General features: G+C 33.2%; 3 protein-coding genes and 1 long non-coding RNA gene across 18 annotated transcripts; 1 reads left to right on the top strand and 3 right to left on the bottom strand.

Annotated features, from left to right (window-relative positions):
- Window positions 1-1,326: 1,326 nt before the first annotated feature.
- On the bottom strand, window positions 1,327-5,023 carry LOC130507905 (uncharacterized). Of its 15 annotated transcripts, none has more exons than XR_008942536.1 (11): window positions 4,600-5,023; window positions 4,416-4,513; window positions 4,001-4,115; window positions 3,155-3,856; window positions 2,861-2,995; window positions 2,680-2,734; window positions 2,526-2,580; window positions 2,247-2,331; window positions 1,819-1,996; window positions 1,635-1,711; window positions 1,327-1,546 (listed from the first exon to the last, which is right to left on the bottom strand). It is a non-coding gene; the product is annotated as an uncharacterized LOC130507905 (long non-coding RNA). The 15 variants fall into 15 exon arrangements; XR_008942535.1 differs by having other exon boundaries at window positions 2,263-2,331; XR_008942538.1 differs by having other exon boundaries at window positions 1,819-1,992; window positions 2,263-2,331.
- A 594-nt stretch (window positions 5,024-5,617) lies between these two features.
- On the bottom strand, window positions 5,618-6,750 carry LOC108841218 (uncharacterized). Its single transcript, XM_018613999.2, has one exon. It carries the CDS (start codon window positions 6,725-6,727, stop codon window positions 5,618-5,620), a length of 1,110 nt encoding a protein of 369 aa, XP_018469501.2. The 5' UTR covers window positions 6,728-6,750.
- A 1,644-nt stretch (window positions 6,751-8,394) lies between these two features.
- On the top strand, window positions 8,395-9,472 carry LOC108842587 (chlorophyll a-b binding protein 3, chloroplastic). Its single transcript, XM_018615556.2, has 3 exons — window positions 8,395-8,597; window positions 8,690-8,851; window positions 8,932-9,472. The coding sequence occupies exons 1-3, from the start codon at window positions 8,472-8,474 to the stop codon at window positions 9,439-9,441; spliced, it is 798 nt and encodes a 265-aa protein (XP_018471058.1). The 5' UTR covers window positions 8,395-8,471; the 3' UTR covers window positions 9,442-9,472.
- LOC108842586 (myosin-2) lies at window positions 9,438-15,984 on the bottom strand. Its single transcript, XM_018615555.2, has 23 exons — window positions 15,728-15,984; window positions 14,867-15,357; window positions 14,498-14,599; window positions 14,266-14,409; window positions 14,035-14,185; window positions 13,905-13,932; window positions 13,659-13,827; window positions 13,516-13,579; window positions 13,380-13,393; window positions 13,219-13,303; window positions 13,026-13,129; window positions 12,799-12,937; window positions 12,589-12,707; window positions 12,337-12,489; window positions 12,152-12,241; window positions 11,993-12,070; window positions 11,677-11,835; window positions 11,399-11,584; window positions 10,970-11,311; window positions 10,656-10,899; window positions 10,474-10,574; window positions 10,188-10,388; window positions 9,438-10,097 (listed from the first exon to the last, which is right to left on the bottom strand). Exons 2-23 carry the CDS (start codon window positions 15,317-15,319, stop codon window positions 9,615-9,617), a joined length of 3,609 nt encoding a protein of 1,202 aa, XP_018471057.1. The 5' UTR covers window positions 15,320-15,357; window positions 15,728-15,984; the 3' UTR covers window positions 9,438-9,614.
- Between the last annotated feature and the right edge of the window lie 7,420 nt (window positions 15,985-23,404).

The following is a 23,404-nucleotide window of genomic DNA, read 5'->3' as shown; positions in this document are numbered from 1 at the left end:
GCGTTCTCGAGAGTTAGCATCATTATTTGCCGAAACTGCCACCGCCGAGATGAATCAATTCAAAACCTATTGCGTCCTGGAACGGCCTAACACGCTGTATCTAGCTTTGAATGCTGCGGTCAGATACATAAACAATTACAATTCTGAACATTCACACGGGACTCGGAGGAGAGAGACCTTTAAGAGGGAGAAAACCATATTAGAGAGAATGATTTTGAGAGAAGGAAAGCATACCTTTTATACTCTTAGAAATACCGCCTCTGTCTCTGAGAAGATTCACGCACATTGTAGTTCGTGGCTACGGTAGTTAAGAACATGTTTAATGCGATCTGGAAACTGTCTCGTTTTGATGGATGGAACGAAGGTGAAAGGACGTGATCGAAACCCCAACGAACGGAATCGTCACGCCGATCTAATGGCAAATGTCGTAGATTTTGATGAACCCTAAATTATCGATAAGGGGCTGGGTTCTTGTGGAAATTATCGAGCACTAACAACACATAACGAAGCCCATGTATCTCAGTAGAATGAAGTTAATGAAACGCAGTGTTTAAGATGGTGAGACAGGTGTCACATCCAGAAAAAAATATTTGATGACGTGTCTTTATGACAAGAGAGTGAAGCTCTTCTTTATAGTATAAGACTAGGGTCGGCCCGCCCGTAATTAAAAATAATCTAAATTGTTAGAGTAATATTTTTGATTTTTTAAAATTTTTGTTTTTATTTAAATTTTTGTTCTATATTAATAATTTAGTATGAATCATTATTTCATTAATTGTTATTTTTTATTCAGTGTCATTCTCATTACTATTAACTAAATTTTTCTTTACGGTTAATAAAATTGTTTATATAAAGTTTTATTCTATTTTTATTTTAATGATGTAGAATTGTTGATTTATTTGTTTAATTTAAAGTTATCTAATTTTACTCATTCTCTTATATTATGCGTGATTTAATCATATGTAATCCTTATTTTCTTTCTTTTATTAAAAATCGACATTAGAGTTGGAAGAAAAACCATATCTTCTTAGCTGCAAGCTCTTTCATTAAGAAAATAAGTGAAACAGACACAACTAAAAAATAGAAATACATCATAAAGTTACAATTCTTCTCATTGTTTTGATTCAATATAGATATACAAAAGAAAAAAACAACTTTCATAATCTGATTTGTATAGCGGCCCTTGACTCCCAATTGATACTTGAAGTGTATGTGCCTATATATAAATGGAAGCTTCTGTTTGGAAATAAAATAATTGAAGGCACTAAAACAACTTGTTTTGCTTTCTTAAAGTCTCATTAACCGCTGACCATAACACATCTGAAATTAAAAAATGAAAACCAAATTTATTTAGTTTATTTCTAGCTGAAACTGTTATATTTAAGCATGTATACAAATTTGTAGAAAAAATATATATATAAATCATTGACTGGAAAAGGCATCTGATTCACTTCTAGAACTAAGATGGTTCATTTCCATTGAGGCCATCTAACTGAGTGTCAGTCTTGATCGAGCCATTGGTTGAGTCATGCCACACCAACTCCAGCTACTCACACGCAAAATACAGTAAATTTTACAATCACCAAATTCAAACCACTTATAACAAACAAAGGTTCAGAGTAACTCATACACACCTCTTCGACGATCATGTTGTCACATTCTTTAAAACCACATTCTTCAGTGATTTGTTCACACCACAAGCATCAACCACCTGACAAACAAAATTTGCGTCAACACTGGTTAGTGACAAACGAATCACAACAGTCTGAGGAAAACGAAAAGGAAACCAAAAAAAGAATTAAAGTAAAGCAAAAATACCTTTGACTCAGATTTTGGACTCGAGGAAACCCCTCCAGAAATATCGCTGTGGTTATACACCACATCGGATACAAAGTGTCAATGCAAATTTCGGGAACCACATCATCAAAGAACACGTGTGATGAGAGAGACGCCTTCGCTTTCGAATTCTTGGAAGCTATTGCTGGTGAAAGTCTGTCTGCGTTGATAAGAGTAGGGCATAAATGAAAACTATACAGTCCAAATAATAATGACTTGACGAATGAGAGTAATACATGGAAAAAATTAAGTGCACGTAATAGATTGTAAACACACTGGCCATACATCTGGAGCCCAAAACAGAAGTGAACAGCAGTAAAATCAACCAAATAATGACAGACATGTCTATGACCATGATGATAATCATTTGTACTAACTGGCTAAGGAAACTGAGAGATAAGAGCAAATACTTCAAGGTGAAACTACCATGTACTATCCATGTTCCATTGGAGTTGGGCAATACGCGAAATCTGGCTTTAATCTCTCGGTCATAAGCTGGAAAGCAGATAGTGAAAAAAAAAAAGAAACGATTCACAATCACTAAAATATTATTCATATTTTCCTATTAGACATTTTACTTGCCCAATCAACCATGTAGCAAAGAGATGGTTTTGTCGGTATGAAAACATAAAGAGAAAGTCTGTAATTTCTAGCAGACGTAACGATCTCAAAGTCAGATATGTAACCACCTATTGACTGAAGGAGGGAAGCACCAATCTGCTAATCTAAGTCCGTCTAACTAAACTGCACAACAGAAGTGCAAAACAAAAACTTTAGGCAACACTCATCTATATCTGAAACCCACAACTGATCATGAAGAAAAGAACCAATATAAGCACGCACCAAGAAACATAGTACCCTCGTAAGAGCCGAGCTTGAGCTTGCCGTGATTTTCTGGCTGTAAAGAAAACATTAGAAATTGATCCTAAACTTTATGCTGAATGAGTGCTAAGAAAGATACGAAAAATACCAGAATATAATTGAGAGACACAAATCAAACAATGGATATAAAATGACTACATACCTCTCTGAGAGTACTGATTGCTCTTTGTCACATCAAATGAACTCAGCTGATAACTACCTCCCTCTCTGAGTAGGCATTGGAACATGTTCAACTCTGTGGACTCTAATCCATCACTGGATCATTGTAGACTGCATCCTTTAATAAAAAAGAAGACATTATAAACACAGTTATCTGTTACAATAAGAGAAAGTAACAAAAGATTCAGTGCCTTCTCGATCTATAAGAGAAAGAATATGCGTTGGAAGCAAAACTCCAATACTTTTAAGAATAAACGTTTCCAAAGAGGCAATTTACCTTCTCATCTACCAGAACTATATCGATCCCCATAAACTTTCCACCTTTCTTGGCATTCCTAGATTTTCAGAAACAGAGGAGAAGGAGACGTTACGGTGAGCTGTGCTGTTCATCGCTGGAAGATGGTGTATTTATACTCGTTGCTTCATAACCTGATCTCGTGGTGTAATCTTTTTATTGTTGGCAATCTGTTTTGGATCCCTAGGAGAATCTACTTTCGCAGCAGAACTACATATTTCATAGAATGGTTTCTCTACTTCCTGCAGTATGTGCAGTCTCAGAAGAATGTAATGGCGAGGTGATGCTGTTTATTTTCTTCGATGGTGAAATGTTGGCGGACTGAAGTTTTCCACTCATTGTATGAACTCGTGAGGCTCTCATCGTTAGATGCTGAGGTGATTCCATCTCCATAGAGAATTTCACGCTCTATTGGAAATAATATCAGCTTGTTTCCAGTGTCTGCTCATACTATCTGTAGACGTTGTCAGCTGAATCATTTTCCTTGACATCGGTATTTGTCCCTGGACTCCTGGAGGCCACTTGTCTAGTTGTTAGTAAGTCTGGAATGATGTCCACAGAGTCAAGACATATCAGTTCTTCTTGTAGCAGTGAACTCTTTGGAGTTTGGAATCTGTGGACGTGGTCGTCGTACTCTCGTTTGCCTTCTTCCGTGGGCTTGAATGAAGTTCATAGTCGCCTAACCTGCTTGCAGAAAAGCATATTGCTAAGTTACTTCAGATTAACATAGATAGGATTTCATTTAAAAATAATTAGTGGATACGTACGCATCAAAATCACAAAAGAAGGCAAACGAAATCATTTTTCTGTTTTAGACTTCCACTATACCTTTCTTTCGTCTTTTGTGGTTTTCCTGACTGGGCTTGAGAAATCAAAGTCCGATATGTCAATTTTAGATGACGATAACTTGCCAAAAACTCCACCCATGTTGAAACCCATATCCCTGAGAAGGAGACAGAGAAACATAATTATGTGAGACAGTGTGCCTTGTTGTCAAACAACACTATCTTAGAGAAGTAGTCCATAGTATTCTTAAAAAAATCTTAGAATTAGCAGCCACTTAATCTTCATAGTTTGTCGAAATTTCTGCGAATTCACATTAATCTTCTCAAGAAATATCTTTAATCTTTTTCTGCCGCAACCAAGTTGAAAGGCAATCATATAGGAAGCACACTTGTAAACAAAATCTGGATTCACTAAGGTTTAGATCACTGAAACCAGCTCTTAAACACTTAAAACTTACCAAGCATTAGATCTTTCTCCTTGGCTTAGCTTCTGTATAATTTTTTTTAGCAGGTGCAGACATGGCAAAATCTGTTCAGTATTACTCTTGACAATTTACTGCAAACAAAATAAGCTACCATTATAATCATTCAATCACTCACTCGTAAAAATACTTATCTCTTATGTTGTGATCAACAACACACCTGCCACGATCGCAATCATCTATGTCCCCTACTTCATCGCTGCCAGCTAGATTCACCACCAATATCACTCCCACCGCGTTCTCTCTTCTCCTTTACCTCACCTTCTTTACATCCCAGTAAAGCCTTCGTCTCTCAATTTAAAATCCTCTCAGATTCTTCAAGATCTCAACAACTGAATCTTTCATTTGATTACTAATTGAAAAGGAGAGTAAATGATGAATAAGTGGAAAAGTGATGTTGCCTTTAATAAACCCACCACAAACGTAGCACATAAATACAACCGGAGACTACACTACTCAAAAGCCCAATGCCGTTACAGAGGCGGTGGTCGGAGGCTTTAGGAGACGAAGAGTGAGGGAGGAGGAGCCAAGTGCAGGTGTGGTCGTATCAGATCAAACCCTAAAAGAGGATGGGCCAGATATGAACTTTTAGAAGAGAGCCCACAAAATAAACGAACATAAAAGTCCAGATAAAAGAAAGATTGCATTACGTAAAAGAGATGGACGCGTGGCGTGTTTTCCTTGCCCTATTTGATGACATGGTAAGAGGAGAAGAGAATAGAGATCTTCTTTATAGTATAAGATTTTGGTCTAAAGTCCATTTTGTTTTGTTCGGCCTATCAGCCCGATTTTATTTTTGTCTTTTGGGTTAAAATCATTCTTTTAACTCTTTTAAAATGGGTCCGAAAACTCAATTTTTGTATCAATCTTTTATACATATGCAACACACTGTTCCTATTTCTTTTAAATAATTATTTATATACATAAAAAATACAAGTATTTATTTAGTTGATGGATCATTAACTTTAGATTCGCAGTATATTGGTCAGTTGATATGGTTAGATGAATTGGTAAATGAACAGTTCATAGGATTAAGAAACAAAGAGAGACAATTATCACGTTTGCATTCATAAGTTATATGCACTTATTTTGGTCCATAGAAATTATGCTCCAGCACACAACATGAAGTTACAAAAGCTTATAATTGTGGGGATGCACGACTCTATTACAAACATTTACTAATCTATATTTTGTGGTGGAATAAGGTAAGGGGCTAGGAATGGACGAAAACCTCTAATAACTAAGTAGTCAGCCAGTTCGACAGTTACATTTTCCCAGTAATCCAAGCTTTCAACGCTGTTCGGGAATAGGTCAGGAAAAGAACTAGCCCGGAGACAAAAAGGTTCAGACATTGAGAGGAAAATGATAAGATCTCCTATGTCTTCAGTGTGAACTGCATTGCCTTCACCGTCTAGTCTGAACACCATTAAATATTCTGTTCTCGTTTTGGCAAAACCTTCATCATCCATCTCGACCGTCTTCTTGTACTGCTTAACCAAGAAAGTTTCGCCGGTGGTTACTGACTCCACCAAATGCTCGTACGTGCAGCACGAATCCATAAGCTCGTTTGTGGTCTTGGTTAACTCGGGAACCTTTTTAAACCGCAGCCTCTGAATCTTGTGTTTGTGATTATGGAGATCCCATGATCCCATGAGGTGACCTCCAGCTCCGAGAGTGCGAAACATGCCCTCTTTCTTGGAAAACATAACACGAGAAGAGAAGAAGCATGGATTATCGATCCTGATGTTGACCCATTCGGTTTTACTCAGAGCTGGTCGGCAAAAACTGAGCTGAGGTCCCAAGAACTTGACAGCCACAACACAGTCTTCATCCTCTGGAGAAGAGGTGGACATTGACACGTTAGTGACGATTTGGGTCTGACAACGTGGCAGAGTCACAAGAGGAGGCAGGGGAATGCTTTTTGGATCCGTATACGATGCATACGGGTTTAGGTCATCTTGGAGACGCAGGATTCCATCGTGGCCGTTCAAAGTAGCTACCCATCCATTAGATGCCCCGATGGTTACCACTTTATCAAATATATCATTATAAAGCAACTCAAGACGCACCTTCTTTTCCAGATTAATCATGTCATTATGGACCTCTGAAATAACGAGTTTTCCTAGACAGGCTTCATAAGGTTCACAAAGTTCAGCTGAGACGACGAAACAGGGAGGGGTTTGCTTTTTCCTCGAGGATGATGAGAATCCGTTAGAGAGAAGTAGAAGAGTTGATCTTCGAGATTTCCCAAGACAGAGCTTCGAGAGCCGGTTCAGAATTAGAGACATGAATATAAATTACTGAATAAGTAAGAAACCCTAAATGAAGCATTTGTTTAATATAAAAGGAATAGCCTTGCCCGTCAAGTTTCTACCTAACACAGTTGTTTCCATAAATTTTACTACTATATTTGTGGAAACTTGACGTTCTTTTCCTTTATTATATATTAATATAAAATAACTAGCATTTGATTTTCTATATATTGTATACATCAAAAAGTAAATGACAAGACAAATTACTAATTTTAAACACTCTTTTGATTAGAAAACAACCCGGTTCAAAACTACCCTAAGCGCTAGTCGGACGGTAAGTCCGGACCTAACGAATTATTGAAAAATTAGAAAGTACTCGAAGAATACGCGGGATCTAATTTTAAATATAATATAATACATTTATAATATGTTTAGCTAATTTAAACATAAGGACACAAGTTTTTAGACGTGATTATATGACTTTTTATATAATTTTAAACAATTTTTTTTTGATTGTCCTACATTTAGATTATGGTGTGTTTGATAAAAAATCTTTAAATGCAGTATGTATATGCTTGTTTTGGGTTTAATAGCTAATTTTAATTATTTAATAATGAATAATTACACAAAATCTGTCAATAATGATTAAAAATAATTAATCGTGTTTTAATTTTACGCTAAAGAAAAAAAAACGTTTTAGGCGGTCAACTCGGGAATTAGGCGAGAATTAGGCGGTCTCATACGGGTTAACCCCTAACTTCAATGATTTGGTCAAATTTGCTGCGGTCAATTCTCGAACAGCGCCTAGGCGGCCGCGTTTTTAAACTGGAGAAAATAATAATAAACACTTACTCATCTATGACAAACAGTATTTACTAATCTATACTTTGTGGTATAATCTTATCTATTAAAATAGAAGTCATTACAATTAACTATTGCGACCAAATATAATCTTTATTTTTGTCTAATCTATTAAAACCGATGTGCAAGTGAAAATTAACGCTCACCTTATCTTTAATGTTACAAGTTTATGCCACTGACTTTTTAATCAATGAGAGTTCCTATATTTAATCAAAACATATTGATTAATACAATATCAATATTTTAAATAATTTTTAATGCATATTATTATTTAAACAAAAATAATAATATATTAAAACTAAAATATCAGTTTATAATTTAAAACTTAATTTCAAAAATTGAAAAGTTGAATAATCATGACAATGAAAGTATATGATATTAAAGCTTTACTATAAATCATCAACGAAAACAAACCTAAAGCTAATAAAAATAAGTAGTCAAATTTTAAATTAATCAGTATTCAGAATAAGATAAATTAAACATTGCTGATATCAAACAGATGTAAAAGCATTATTTGTTTGTTTGGTATTTGATTTCGCACCAAAAAAAGAAAAACATTATATTCTAAAAAATGTTATTTTTATTTATAATATCTCTTTTGATATATTCGATGTAAAATTACTAAAATGTTGTATTCTTTTATCATGTATAAAACTAATAATCCATATAGCTTAATAGGCAAAGACAAAAAAAATGGATAAAAAGAGATGGAGTTATAGATACCTCAAAAAAAATCAGTTTCCTGATTGGCTAATCCCAACATCTCACTCCTAACTATATCCCCTCTGAGATTCTCCTTCTCTTCTCATCCACAAAACACTTACATAAAAGTCAACCTCCCTTAGATCAACACTTCACCAAATAGCAACTAATAATAACAAGACCACAGAGAAACAAACACTCAATACAAGAGAGAACAATGGCTTCAACATTCACGAGCTCAAGCAGTGTGTTGTGCCCAACAACATTCCTTGGTCAGACTAAAAGCTCCAGCTTTAACCCTCTTCGTGATGTTGTCTCTCTCGGATCTCCCAAATACACTATGGTCTGTTTCCTTTCTGTCCTAAACATCTCATATTAAAGGTTTCATATAACTTCTTGGATTTGTGTCTAATGTTTTTACTTTGACATGTGAAGGGGAATGATCTTTGGTATGGACCAGACAGAGTGAAGTACTTAGGACCCTTTTCTGTCCAAACTCCGTCTTACCTCACCGGAGAGTTTCCCGGAGACTATGGTTGGGATACTGCCGGTTTATCCGCAGACCCTGAAGCCTTTGCCAAAAATAGAGCTCTTGAGGTTAGTCTCTAACTCTCACTCACTCAAAACAAAAACAAAAATCAATTTGTGTAACACTAAACAGTAATGATCATTCACAGGTGATCCATGGGAGATGGGCAATGTTGGGAGCATTTGGTTGCATAACCCCTGAAGTTCTTCAGAAATGGGTCCGTGTGGACTTCAAAGAACCGGTCTGGTTCAAAGCCGGTTCACAAATCTTCTCCGAAGGTGGTTTGGACTACTTAGGCAACCCAAACCTAGTCCACGCTCAGAGCATTTTAGCCGTCCTTGGCTTCCAAGTTATCCTAATGGGACTAGTTGAAGGTTTCCGCATCAACGGTCTTGATGGTGTTGGTGAAGGCAATGACTTGTACCCGGGCGGTCAATACTTTGACCCGCTGGGTCTTGCAGATGATCCAGTTACTTTTGCTGAGCTCAAGGTGAAAGAAATCAAGAATGGAAGGTTGGCTATGTTCTCAATGTTTGGCTTCTTTGTTCAAGCCATTGTTACCGGAAAGGGTCCTTTGGAGAATCTCCTTGACCATCTTGATAACCCTGTTGCTAACAATGCATGGGCTTTCGCAACAAAGTTTGTACCCGGAGCTTGATGAAATGATATGAAACATAATCTTTCTTGTTGCTCTCAAAATACAAAAACTCTATTTGATGCTATGCACATAACAAAGTTCCAAAAAGAACAAAATACATCTCTCTCTCAGCTGAATCTACAATGCTCTCAATCTATAACTTAATACAACAAACCTAAGCGACTGCTCTAGTCTCATTTGCCCCACCATTTCCGGTGACGACGTTTATCACTATGGAGTCTTGCTTTAGTCTCTCTTAATCTAGCCTTGTAATCTTTCTTCCATGTCTCAAATCTTAGCTTCAGTTTCCTAAATTCATCTTCTGGATGTTGTTGCTGTTGCTGCCCGTTTGTAGCAGTTGCCTCCGGCTCTACTTTCACCTCCACAATGGCTCTAGCATCTTCGTCAAAATTGAGTCTCCTTTGATCAAACTCTCTCGCGAGATGATTAACAGCGTTCAAACTTCCGTTGGGATGCTCTCTGCTTCTGAGTTCAGGAGTGTTTCCGTTTGTGAAGTTAGTTGTGGGTGTCCTTAACCCTGGAGTTGCAGTAGTAGACGTTGTGTCCTCTGATTCATAACCGAAAGGTGATACCGATGTGTCTTGTCTTGCTCCTCCTCCTGCTTGACCTGTAACGTTCTCTGTCGCTAGACTCTTTCTCGCAGCCGCGAGACTCATCTGAAGAAAGTAAAAAAAAAAGAATCCGGGGTTGGAACATTTCATTATCTCTGTGTCAAGAATCCGTTTTAAGTAATGAGGAGAACTAACCTGCAACGATGACATTTGCTTTTGCCATGTTTCCTCCATTGACTTCATCTTTAGTTCATACTCTGACCATCTCTCCTCAAACTGTCTCAACTGCTCTCTCAACGCTGTGTTTTCTTCTTCCTTCTGAACTAAAGCTGCTTCAGATTCCAAAACCCGCTTCTGGAGATCAGACATAGCTGATGGTTGAACTTGGAACTGCTCCTACATCACAAACGAGAAAGAGAGTTATATAGTGTAATAATGTTTCATTCAGAAAGTGGACAATCTTTCTTTTGATAGTAAGTACCTTGTCTTCTGATTTCCTCTTTGATATTGTCGTCACATTGAGTAACTCTTTCTGTCTTTGCTTACTGCTGAATCGTTTTCGAGCTAACCATCCTCTAACAGCTGCAAAGAGAGAAAAAATGAATGATGAGCCTTAAAATCTCTATTACCAAATTTGAGAACCAAAATCTTCCGCAGACTTACCAGACTGCAAGTGTATGACTGCAGTTAACTCTCCTGTGCTTGCTTCAGAAACAGAATCTGCATAGAGCTTTGCTTCAATATCAAACATCCTTCGGGCAATTACACCTCGTACATATGACTGAAGTACCAATGCTCCGTTTCTCATACTTTGAAAGTACTCACGAGACAAGTGACCACGGAAACGCTTTTGTAATCCCACTATCCCTTGAAGAACTTTCTTTCTTCTATCTTCAAAGATACCAATCTATAAAAAAAATTTGAAGATAAAGATCAGCTAACTAGCTTTCTATATCTCTGCGTAAAGAGTTACTTACTTGTCCAGTTCGTAGGTACAGTTTTGTATAGCCAACTTGATACATTTCAGGATGAACATCATACTGTTTCAGAACAGCTATTGATACGCTCAGAGGATCCTGAGAGACCTTTTTGTCTGACAATAAAAACCCATATCTTCCTGCAAACTCTTGATGTGTCAAACGAGTAGGATATCCAGATCTTGATATTCTAACAACCTCCAACACCCCACAACACCTAAGCTGTTGTAAAACAAGATCCTCTTCATAAACCATGGGAAGCTGCTTCGAATTCGGCTTTATGCATCTAATGAAGTGAGGGGTTGTGTTCTCTAACTTGTTCATCAACTTGAATAGTTGACCCTGCAAGAGGTAATTAATTAACCATGAGAGATACAACAAGGTGAGGTGGGGAAGATTGCAACTGAAAACAAAGCTTGCATCGTTTACCTTAAACTTTGTCCCAACTGTTTGATTTGTGGAGTCAGATAACATAAGCGGCTTCTGAGATTTATTACGGACTTTAGTAGAAAACAATTTGAGCAACTGGCAGTTGCATGATGCTAATAGATGGATAAGATCAGCAGGCAACGGATCTCTGTTCTTTTCCAAGAACCCATTTGTATCATAGACAACCTGTAAACAAAAAAAAAAGCTGTCTGTAATCAGATCCATATAAAACATATTCAATATGCAGTCTTGTTTCTAAACTAAAGGCATCAACTGACCTCTCCGGCATAATGATTAACTCTGAAGGCTCGACCTCTCTCTCCTTTGAAGCAAGAGTTGGTCTTCAAGTGTTGCTTGAGCTTGTTGGCAAAGGTTAAATCCGTTGCTTTGGGAAAATTTGATTCCTCGTCTAGTAGAGACAACAAACCAATGGGTTTCTGCACAAGCAAACATATGCAAGATATTACTTTTCAAAACATGCAGAAATGTCTTTATAGTGCAGATCAAAGCAATATACATCTCTAGCTCTTTCCTTCTGGAGAATATAGAATGGATGACTACGGATACAAGTGTAGCAGGCCATTAATTAGTTACCTTCTCGATGAGATCTAAGCACTCTTGATTATCTTCAAAGTCGACCTTAGTCCAATCAATTCCATCCTCTTCATATTCCTGAACAGAGAAATATAATATTGAATGGAACAGTAAAGCAGAAACCACACATAACCATATCATGTAGACCCAAAAGATCACCTCTTGTTCAAGTTTGAATAAATGACGGTTGAAGTGTTGCTGCAACCTTTCATTTGCATAGTTTATACAGAATTGTTCAAAGCTATTGTTCTGAAAACAAAGGAGAAACCACATCATCATCATCTCAATATTTCAAAAAAAGAACTAATACGAAACCTAGAGCATACATGGGTACTTCTACTAACCTTAAATGATTCAAACCCATATATATCAAGGATGCTTATAGATCTCCCTGTAAGTGATTTACCGACTTCCAATGCGATATTTATTTGCTCAACAAGCCAGTCAAAAAGACTTGCATATATGAACTTTGCTATTCCATCCCTCATGTCGGTTGCCTGCATTTAAAACGGCACATAAACTCATAATACATCACCTTATGATCAAAATATATATGAAAATAAAATATCAAAAATGATGAACATTAAGCTTTTTACCTGCCGCAATGTAAGTTTTTTGGCAATACAATCCGTACCAGCTTGAAGTTTAAGGGTAGACAAAACAACCATAAGCTCATCTGAGTTGCAGCCCATTAACATAGCGGCATTGGTGACAGCTGTAACAATTTAGCAGCCAAGTGATAAGCGAGCATCACCACCAAGTTTACAGGTTTTGATGAATTAAAAAAAGACAGTAGATGATTCTACCTTCATCTGCTACCACCTCCACATGATTTTCATTGTCTGTAACTCGGAAAGATACGTTCCCTAGCCACAACACCGCCGCAAGCAGTGCAAACACGCGCTCTTGATGCTCTTTAGGGATTTGAACAATGTCGAAAGATTCCTACAAAATTAGAGCTTTGGCTGAGACAAAAAGAATTAACAAAACCAGTAGCAAGCACAGGAAGAAAAAGGAAACAGAGAGAGATTACCAGTAGTTTGCGAAATTTCTGAGCATCATCAACACCGTCGATGGTCAAGCAATCACTCTGGTTCAGGTAGGTATACTCACTTGCTGTTTTAAGCTTCAATCTCTCTACGATTGAAACCATTAAAATGATAGTTTAGCCAAAGACAAAACTAAGCAATAATTTAATCTTGGTAGATTTCAGTTTGTAATGTTACCTTTCAGAATTGGAGAAGCACCTGCACACAACTCATAAAATATATGGTAGGATCTTTCGCCATTGAACAGCTGAGCCACTCTTGACTGGTCAAAGGATGATACTACCAATTAGTGACCAATGGCTTAAGCAGTGAAAGTCAGATGAAGGAAACAAAGTTACCTTCTCTAGCAGAACTATACACATTTACCAAAGAGTTAATTGTCGAAAACATGGAGAAGAAGACCAAGAGAAACAAGTGAGCTCCAAATCCAAACAATATGAGAAACAATAGTATGGATGCTCAAAATACACTCACAAGTTTCAAGTTTGGCTCCACTTATCTTTCCCGTTGCACTAAAATGAATCTCTATGAGTTTACCCTGCGCCAGTTAAGATACAGTGTTTAGAGTGGCAGTGAATGCACATTTTATAATTAACTTGACGGAGTAAGGAACTTACGAATCTGCTAGAGTTAGCATTTCTTGATGTTTTAGCATTCCCAAAAGCTTCGAGAATGGAAGTTGTCTTAAGGATCTCATACTCTACTCCACAGCTACCTCCACCAAGAGCTGCCAAATACTGCATTGCAAATTTGGCAGTCTCAGTTTTCCCAGCTCCACTTTCTCCACTGCACAACAATAAATAAATCAATTAACCAATACAAAAGCATTCATAACGTCTTCAGAGTGCAGAGACTCGTACTACCTTATAATTATAGACTGGTTCTTCTCTTCTGCATGTACAATGGTTTAAAAATGTAAGTGCCAGATACTCACTGGAAGACAAATTAGGATGTAAAAATACAAAAGGCGTGATAATGAATGCGTTTCTTCACCTCTCATCATCTCGTCAAAAGCTGAATCCGCCACAGCATAAACATGAGGAGCATCCACAGCCTTCCTCTGATAAGCTGAGATGATTTCATTTCCGTAAATTTGGACACTCTTGAACGGATTGACCGCAATCAATACCGGCCCTGCCTTACTCTATAAACAAAGAGAAACGCTAAAAGTTAGGTAAGAACTAAAATTGAGAAACTGATCAAAAGAGTTAGCAGTAAACTCACATAAATCACGTCTTGAGAGTATCTGACACGAAGGTTATAAAGAACAGACGGTTCATTTAAATAGCTAAGCTGTATAAGGTCTTCAACACCTTCCAGAACATCTGGATTCGCTGGGAAAAGATCTTCAGTAGTCACTTTCACAACCTTTGATATCAACCAAAAAAAAAATCAAACCGCAGAAACCCCTCAATATCATATGGAAAGTGCAACAGCATTACAAAAAAAAACTTACATCTGAAGTGGACAACATAACAAGCGATGTGTCAGCAGAAGTGGACTGTATCTTCCCCAGTTGCCACTGCCCATTTGCAACCCGGCACCAAACTCGAAGTTTCTGAAATAGAATACAAACACAGTTACCACAAGTTCCCCAAAAACAGAGTTATATATCTCAATTTTCAGAGGTAGGTCTTTTTCTGATCACAAAATTTCAGAATCTCACTGCTCAAATCAACTCTTAAAAGACTCACTCCTGATCTCTCGTCCTAACTATAATCAAGCTCTCAAATGATCTACCTTGGAGATGATTCATTAAACTTCACAAGAACAAAAAAAAAAAAGGAAAACAAAGAGTTAGCAAGAGACAGCATCATCAACTTACCTTGTTAATGAAATACTCAACATTGTTGTTCCACTCAGGTTTCTGCTCCTCCTTGTTCTCCACCGGACTAACCTTCACGCCTTCCTCCTTCTCTGCTGCGTACGGAGACTCTGAGCCATAACCAGTCCTCATCTTCTTGCTACCAAAACTGTTCCTCTTAACTCCTAAATCCTTCTCTTTCCTCTTCCCTTCCTCTTTCTTCTCCGGCTCAGTTTCTTCCTTAGAAGCAACACTCCCGCTCTGATTCTGATCTTCCATGACACTGCAAACATTAAACTTGGCCGGAAGAGACCGGCGAGCGGAGGGAAGACGAGCTCTGGAGTTAGGACGAGAAGGAAGCGCCGGCGGGATATCTATAGGAGGCCGATCACACTCATCCATCTGCCGGAGAGACTCGAGCATCTCCTCCAGAGAGCTTTTCGCTACTGTGTTGGGCGACGGCGATAACATCATATTCCTCTTCAGACCCCCAACAATGTATCACCAGATCTCTACAAACCCAACACCTCAAAATCAGAAATTTTGGAGCCTTTCGAGCTTCATCATAAACCCTAATTTCTCAATTCGGTCATGCATACTTCCTCCAAACAGGAGATAGCTTCTTGGGAATTATAAAAAACAAAAAAAAAAAAACAAAGAAACAAAATTTCAGAAAGCTATAGAAGAGGCACTCAACATTTGTAAACGCAATCTCCATTTCGGGTAAGAGATTTGAAAAAAGGAAAAATTAAGTTGACAAAATTAAGAAAAACATCGGTTCTGTCCAAACGGTAAATCAACAAAAACAAAAAAAAAACTGATCTTTGGACAATCGAAGAAGACAGAAACAAGAAACAGAAAACGAGAGAGAGCGAAACTTACGAGGTCAATGGATGGAGTGTCTGGTTTAGTTTGTTAGAGGAACAAACATTCGAGAAAAAGAAGAAAAAAAAAACGAATCGTTTTCCTGAGAATATTTTAAACCCTAAGATTCTCTCCTTCTTCTTCTTCTGAGAAAATGATGAACTTTCGCTTCGTTTGTGCAGATAACAAAAAAAAAGAGTAATGAGCAAATCGCTCTGCTCTGCTTCCTCTCTTTCTCTTCGACCAACAAACAAATATTCAAATCTTTTTTGTCTTTTTTTCCCTTCGTTCAGACAAATAAATGGTCCGAATTCGAATTACATTAATGATTAAATAAAATAAATTATATTTTTGTAAAAAGTTGGTCGTAAAAATTAACGTTGCTATCATAAAACGGTCACTTGAATGTACCCCTGTGCTTTTAGAAAATTACAGTTAAGGTACTGGATCTTTAACTTTAATCATACCAATCCCTTCTGTTAATTAACCCCAACTGTAATCAAATCATGAAATTATAACTAGGAAGGAAGTTACCTATGAATTTACCCCCTTCAAATCATATTTTCTTCTTTGGCAAAAATGATCATATTATCCAACTGATTACTTTAAAGGGATCATTTAGAATATTTTTAGTTTTGTTAAAATTAAAGCTATATTAGATAAAATATAAAAATGGTGAATATATATTATATGTAATCATATCTATACTAGTATTTGAGAAGTGAATTTGCTAATTTATCATTTCTCCATAATTTTATGTTTAATCATATTTCTATACTATTATTTGAAAAGTGAATTTGTTTATTTATCGTACTTTCCATAATTTTTGGTTTGGTCATATTTATGATCAATTATTAATCTTAATAGATAATGTTAGCGATTTAACTGATAATTTATCATTATCATCAAAATAATTATAAAATCTAACGATGATGTGATATTTAAATATATATATATATACACACATTATTTGTTAAGTGAATTTGCTGAATTTTTCATGCTCTCCATAATTTTAGGTTAGTCATATTTTACGATCAATTATTATCTTAAAAAATAATTTTAGTGATGTAGCAAATAATTTCTGATTATTTTGAGAATAATTAAAAATTATAACGATAATATCATTAGTTAAATTTTTATTATATTTACTTTAGTAATATTAAAACATTATATATTATCTATCTATACTATTATTTGAGAAGTGAATTTACTAATTTGTCATGTTTTCCATAATTTTAAGTTTAATTTATTATCAATAACTAATCTTAATAACTAATTTTAGTGGATTTAGTAAATAATTTATCATTATCGTGAGAATAATTAAAAAAATAAACAATGATATCATTAGTTATATTTATATCATATTTAATTTAGTAATATTAAAATTATATATATATGTTAATATTATATTTGGTTTAGTAAAACTAAACCTACGCTATTTTAATATATATATATCACATAAAATATAAAATATAATGGATCATCTAATATTTTAAGATAAATATCTTATGAAAATAAAAATTACTCATTGTGATTATTTCTGAAAAACAATTGGCAAAGAATTCAAAAATATATATATTATTATATACAAAGTGATTTTTTCTCTCACGTTAAGAATTATATCGTTTAAAGTCTTTATTACCTTTAATAAAAAATTAGATAAGATTTGTTAATATATAATTATCCATAAATTAAAAAGGAATTTCTTTAGTTTGATAATTATTATCTAAAAAGATTCTCTATTATGTATCCAAAAATATTTTACATCGTAATATTTTAAAAATAAATATAAATCCATTTACATATTTTTATGTTATACGAATGCTTTGAAGTTTATTTTACGTAATAAAAGATATTTTAAAATACAAAAAATCTTTATTCTATATAAAATATTTAATAAAAAGTTAATTATTTAATATTTCAAAACATGAAAATAATTTATTTATATGGATTGATAATATATCTATTCATAAAACTTTGTAAAATTATTAAACACGCAAATGCGGGCAAATCACCTACTTTAGGTATAAACTAAACTAATAAACTAAAATAAAAATCCTGACATTTATTCATTGTTTTTTATATTTAAATGATTTTAAAATTAATTTAATTTAATTTAATTGGTAGCTTTAAATTTGTATAAAGTTTGGGTATTATTAAAGATAATTCATTTCACATATTTTTTTATTATTACTCTATGGATTGATCATCTTGTTTTCAATATAACCCACAAATCCACTTAACAATGACCAAAGGTAGTTTATTAAAAATAAATAAGATTGTTTTAAAGACTTATCCTCAAATTATTTAGTGATTGTAAAAGAGTTTTATAGTTGTTCTTGTGTCTACTCGATCTATATATTTTTAGAAATTATCTTCTAACTTTTTCTTTATATAAAAAGGCATTACATGTATGCTAAAGATGTGTGTCCACTTACTTTTTGTGTCATTTTATTTTTATTTTCTAAGTTCAAACTTATATGTTAAATATTCCTTCCATTTTAAAATAGATGAATATGATAGTGCACAATTATTAAAAATTATTTTCTTATTTTAAAAGTATCATTAAAATATCATTTATAAATTATTCAACCAATTAAAAAATATACTATAAAATATTATTAGTCATTTAGTTGCACAGCTTAAAATAAAATTAAAAATTTATTGATATAGAAATATCATTTATTTAGAAACATCAAAATCTCCCTTAATCATTATCTATTTGAAATGGAGGAAGTATATGTGTCCACTCACTTGATTTTGTATCATTTTATTTATTTGTTTTTAAGTTCAAACTTATGTGTAAGGTTACTTAGAACTGGAAAAAAAAGAGAAGGAAATGTATTAGTATAGTTTAGAGCATCTCCAAGATGCTTCTATATTTTCCTCTAAAATAGAGATATCTATTATAGAAATAGTGTTGTTTCAATGTATGTCTCTATAATAGAGTTTCTCTATTTTAGAGGAAAATATAGAAGAATATTATTTTTTTCTCTATATTTAGAGATGAAAATAACATATCTCTATATTTTCCTCTATAAATAGAGAAACTCTAGTTTAGAAGTATACATTAGAGCAAGTCCACCTTTATAATAAAGATTCTCTATTTAAAAAAAAATATAGATGAAAATAGAAGTGGGTTGGAGATGGTCTTAGTAGTGAACATGAATAAAAAAATTATATGTAAGGTTACTTAGAACTAGAAAGAAAAAAAAAAGCAAATGTACTAGTATAGTTTAGTAGTGAACATGAATAGAAAACTTATGTGTAAGGTTACTTAGAACTAGAAAAAAGAAGAAGCAAATGTACTAGTATAGTTAGTAGTGAACATGAGTAGAAAATTTTGAACATTAAAATCCCCTAGTCTATATATTTGAGAAGTGATTTGCCACATGTCTTCTTTACAATCGTTTTCACACAAAAAATATGACATGTCTATTAAGATTGATGACATGTCATATGGTTAAATATGGCATGGACAATTACATTTAATGCTGATATATATTTTTGGAAATCTTTTTAAAATATGGCAATAACTCATATATTACATTTAATATTGATTTATATTTTTGGTAAACTTTGTAGAATATGGTAATAACTCATAAATCATCACTAAAATAAATATATTCAAATATGACATTTTGAATTTCGAAATATTATATAATTTTACTTTTATAATTATAAAATTTTTATTATCTGAAATTTTCTAAATTTTCTGAATTTAAAAAAAAAATCGTAATATCATTAGTTTCTTTAAGATATCTACAAATTATATAAATATTATTTAGTTTTAATTTTTGATAACTATACAATTTTATATGATTTTTAGTAATTTTTTACAAGTTGATTTAATACATTAACCAAATGAAATAAATATTTTTTTATCTAAGATTTTAACTTTATATATATACACATATACATTCTTAAATATAATTTAAAAAAAATCTCTTAATTTTATGCTTAATTAATGATATTTATATTAATTATTGGTCAAAATAATAAAATATATAATATTAATAAATTACATTTTAAAATATAAAATTTAAGAACTTTTAAAAAATTCATCACTACACATAGTGCAGAAAATACCTAGATTATTAATTCTGACATGGCTACTAAAATTGATGACATGTCTTATAGATTAATATGATATGGACAATTAAATCTAATGTTAATTTATATTTTTGGTAAACTGTTTAAAATATGGTAATGACTCATATATTACATTTATTGTCGATTTATATTTTTGGATTTTTTAAAATATGGTAATAACTCATAAATCATCATTAAAATAAATATATTCAATTATGACATTTCAAATTTCAAAATATCACTTAAATTAAAAATATTTCGAAAATATATACATATTTTTAGAAAATTATAAAAATTAAATCATAAAATCAAATTTAAATCGTAAAATAATTAGTTTATTATATATATCTACAGATTTTATATATATTGTTTAATTTTAATTTTTGACAATTATGCAATTTTACATATTTATTTAATATATTTAATTAAAATAAATAGATAGAAAAATCTACCTAAGATTATAATTTTAAATATATACATGCACATTCTTGAATATAATTCAAAATAAACAAAATTGTTTTTATCTTAATTTTAATGTTCAATTAAATCAAATTTATATTAAAATATTGATAAGAAAAAAGAAAACTTATAATATTAATAAAAAAATAAATATAATTTATATTTATCTATTAAAAAATATTTTAAAATTCTTTTACACACCTAGTAGATCTAAATGTTAAAAGTCATTATTCAAAAAAAAAAATGTTCAAGTCAAAAGTATTTTTTGTAAAAGCTGAGCAGAGTTTGATTCAGGGTTTTTACTTGATCAAATGACGATAATACCCATCAATTAAGGCGCTCACGTTAGCACCTCTTCAAGTCTCTCAACTCCAACTACCCTTTCCATTCTTCTCCACAATTTGGCCCTCCCTTTGGTAGTCTCTAGATTAATGGCAATTATAAATCTATAATGTTAAGTTATTTTAAAAGATTAAATTTATAGCGTGGCAATTTATAAGCTATTTTACAAGTCCGGTTTTTTTTGTAGTGTAGAGAACATGCATAAAATGCTATAGTTCTATGTTAGGTTTGAATTTTTCATGCTCTATTACTCTCGCTGTATCTTCAAAAAGGCCCCTAATATTCTTGGACGAGACTAATCTCTAATTCAGTACTACATAATTCAGGTGACGTACACACAATTTAAATATAAAATAAACGCAGCAGATCGTGGTTCCCGCTAATCTACACTATAAAAAGCACTTTTAGACGAAAAGCATAGGAGAGCGAGTCAACAATCCGGCTTAACATATTAAGGTGTAACAAGTCGCCAAGACCCATCAACAACTACCTAACAATAATACAAATTAATGTTCCAGATAAATATTTTTCATTAACAGGTCACCCTTTTAACTTGGATCATGCAACTATTTGTTTTGTTTGTTGTGTGTTTAACATGTAAAACCAATTAGGCTTTCGATAGGAGAGTCCAACAAGCCAATGGGAGACTATAAGCTTATTTATTTTGGGAGAAACGAGATGAAACTTGCCACCATTGGCCTGCTCTTTTATTGAAATATGAGTATGAACATCTCTTTGGGTAAATTCACATAATATTTTTTTCTTTTGGTAATCTTTAATAGTCTTGGGATGGAAATGCTATTAGCTCTACACTGTTAAGCATTCAGATCAATCTTAACCATCACAATAAATTCATTTAGTCTCAATCGACTAACAAAACTTGACTCAGTACTTATTAAAATGGTCTTTTAAACTACAATTTATATGATATGAACAAAAATGGTCGGAAATAAATGATGTAATTGATCAATCCATCTTCATCTCTTCCACATAAGATCCTCAAAAAGCTACATATCAAGTTACAAAAAAAAAGCTACATATCTAATAATTACCAACTGCAACTTATTTCTTGTAGTGTTAGTACTCACCAGGTGTACATTTATTACAAGCGAAACAAAACATTGTGCTAATTTAGATTTGAGATGAAGTAGATCCAACTACAAAAAGGTTATAAGATGATATCATCATTGCTGATAGAAAAAAGAAGAATCATCATTATTTATCTTTTAACCAAAGAACTTCATAGCAAAGCACAGACTAACTCTAGAAGCCTGCAGTCGTGGTAGGAATCTCATAGCAACCAAAGGAAAATAAACGTCTGGTAAAATCAATTTGCGACCTAAATCCACGTACCTAAAGGAAACTACTAGACAAACATAATTCGGTTGCTTTAATTTTCTTGTAAATAATTGATTATCGAAAAAGTTCATCTACCCCAGAAATTTGATTCTGTTCGTGAGTCTAATCACTCTAATCAACACAGTGCTCTGTAGACTTTAAGTTAATTATATTATCCAAATCGAAATTAGCAATGATTAGTTCACGTCAATACTCGCAGTATCTAGTGTACAAAGATTCTAGCTCCTAAGTTACAAAAAAAAAAGATTCTAGCTCCTCTAATATAAAACTATCACTGTTCGGATAATAACTTTAATAAGTATATGCGTTCGTTAACATTTAATAGAATCCTTGCATACCAAAAAAGCTATACTAGTTAAAGTAGACTGCATGATTTTGAATTTTGATGGATCCGAATCTTTAAAAAGAAAATGATGAGATGTGTTTGCTCAAGGTACGTGAATGATAACTTACATAACACTCGTGATTTTGAATGGGGAATGTACTTATATTTACATTTATTATCAGGTTTCTTACGTCGAAGCATATTAAATATCAGTGCGGTCTAAGCATTCAATAGTTACTCAACTCATTTGTACTAGCGGCAACTGAAGTGACCACAATTTTCATTTTTCAAAAAATAAAAACTTACTACCATTTTGTTTAACTTATGTTGCTTTTTTGTCATAACTTATGTTTGTTCATGGTAACATTTTCATTTTAATTTGCGATCTAGATTTTTATTTTTTTCCTTCTTACTCAGAAAATTAATAAACTACAAGTTTTTTCTTACCAACTCTCTATGTAAACAAGTCAAATATGCATCCTTTGATAGGCGAAGTTCGATATTCTATGTAAGACGAGTCAAGATTTGACATCTTTTAACTGACTCCTTATTTATTTCATCCCGCGTTTTGTTAATCATACTGAATGTAGAGGTGGTTTAGACCTTAAGTGGCTTAAATAATAAAACACAATTACATCAATATAAAATTCCAAACTGTTTGTTAGTAATACTAATTTTGTAATTATTTACTTCTATGATTCTATCCATAGACAATTTTATACGTTCTATTTTCTTAATAATAAGTTGTAGACATGCGATGCGATGACTTAAATGCTTAGCATCATTGAGCATGATGAAGAAAGGTCGACAGACATAATATTATTTTATTTATTTTTCTGACATATCCAGAAGGGAATGTCCTCATTTATACTCATGTGTCTTCATGTTTATCCCAATCCCTTTGTCCTAAAGTCTCTGACATTCTTCCTATTTTTCCTTCTTTTGTTGTTCTTGTGCTCCTATTTGAAGTATGAGGGAACCGTATAATTGTATAATTCACCCAATTATTAAATTTACTACAAATAATTACCAATATAAATACATTGAATCATTATGTGCTTGTAGTGGTTCAGTGTTTGTAGCCGTACGCCATCTGCATAGTCAATACACCTCATACT

This window comes from Raphanus sativus, chromosome 2, assembly GCF_000801105.2.
Source record: "Raphanus sativus cultivar WK10039 chromosome 2, ASM80110v3, whole genome shotgun sequence".
Classification (NCBI taxonomy): Eukaryota; Viridiplantae; Streptophyta; class Magnoliopsida; order Brassicales; family Brassicaceae; genus Raphanus; species Raphanus sativus.
This window is presented reverse-complemented; position numbering and strand designations above follow the sequence as displayed.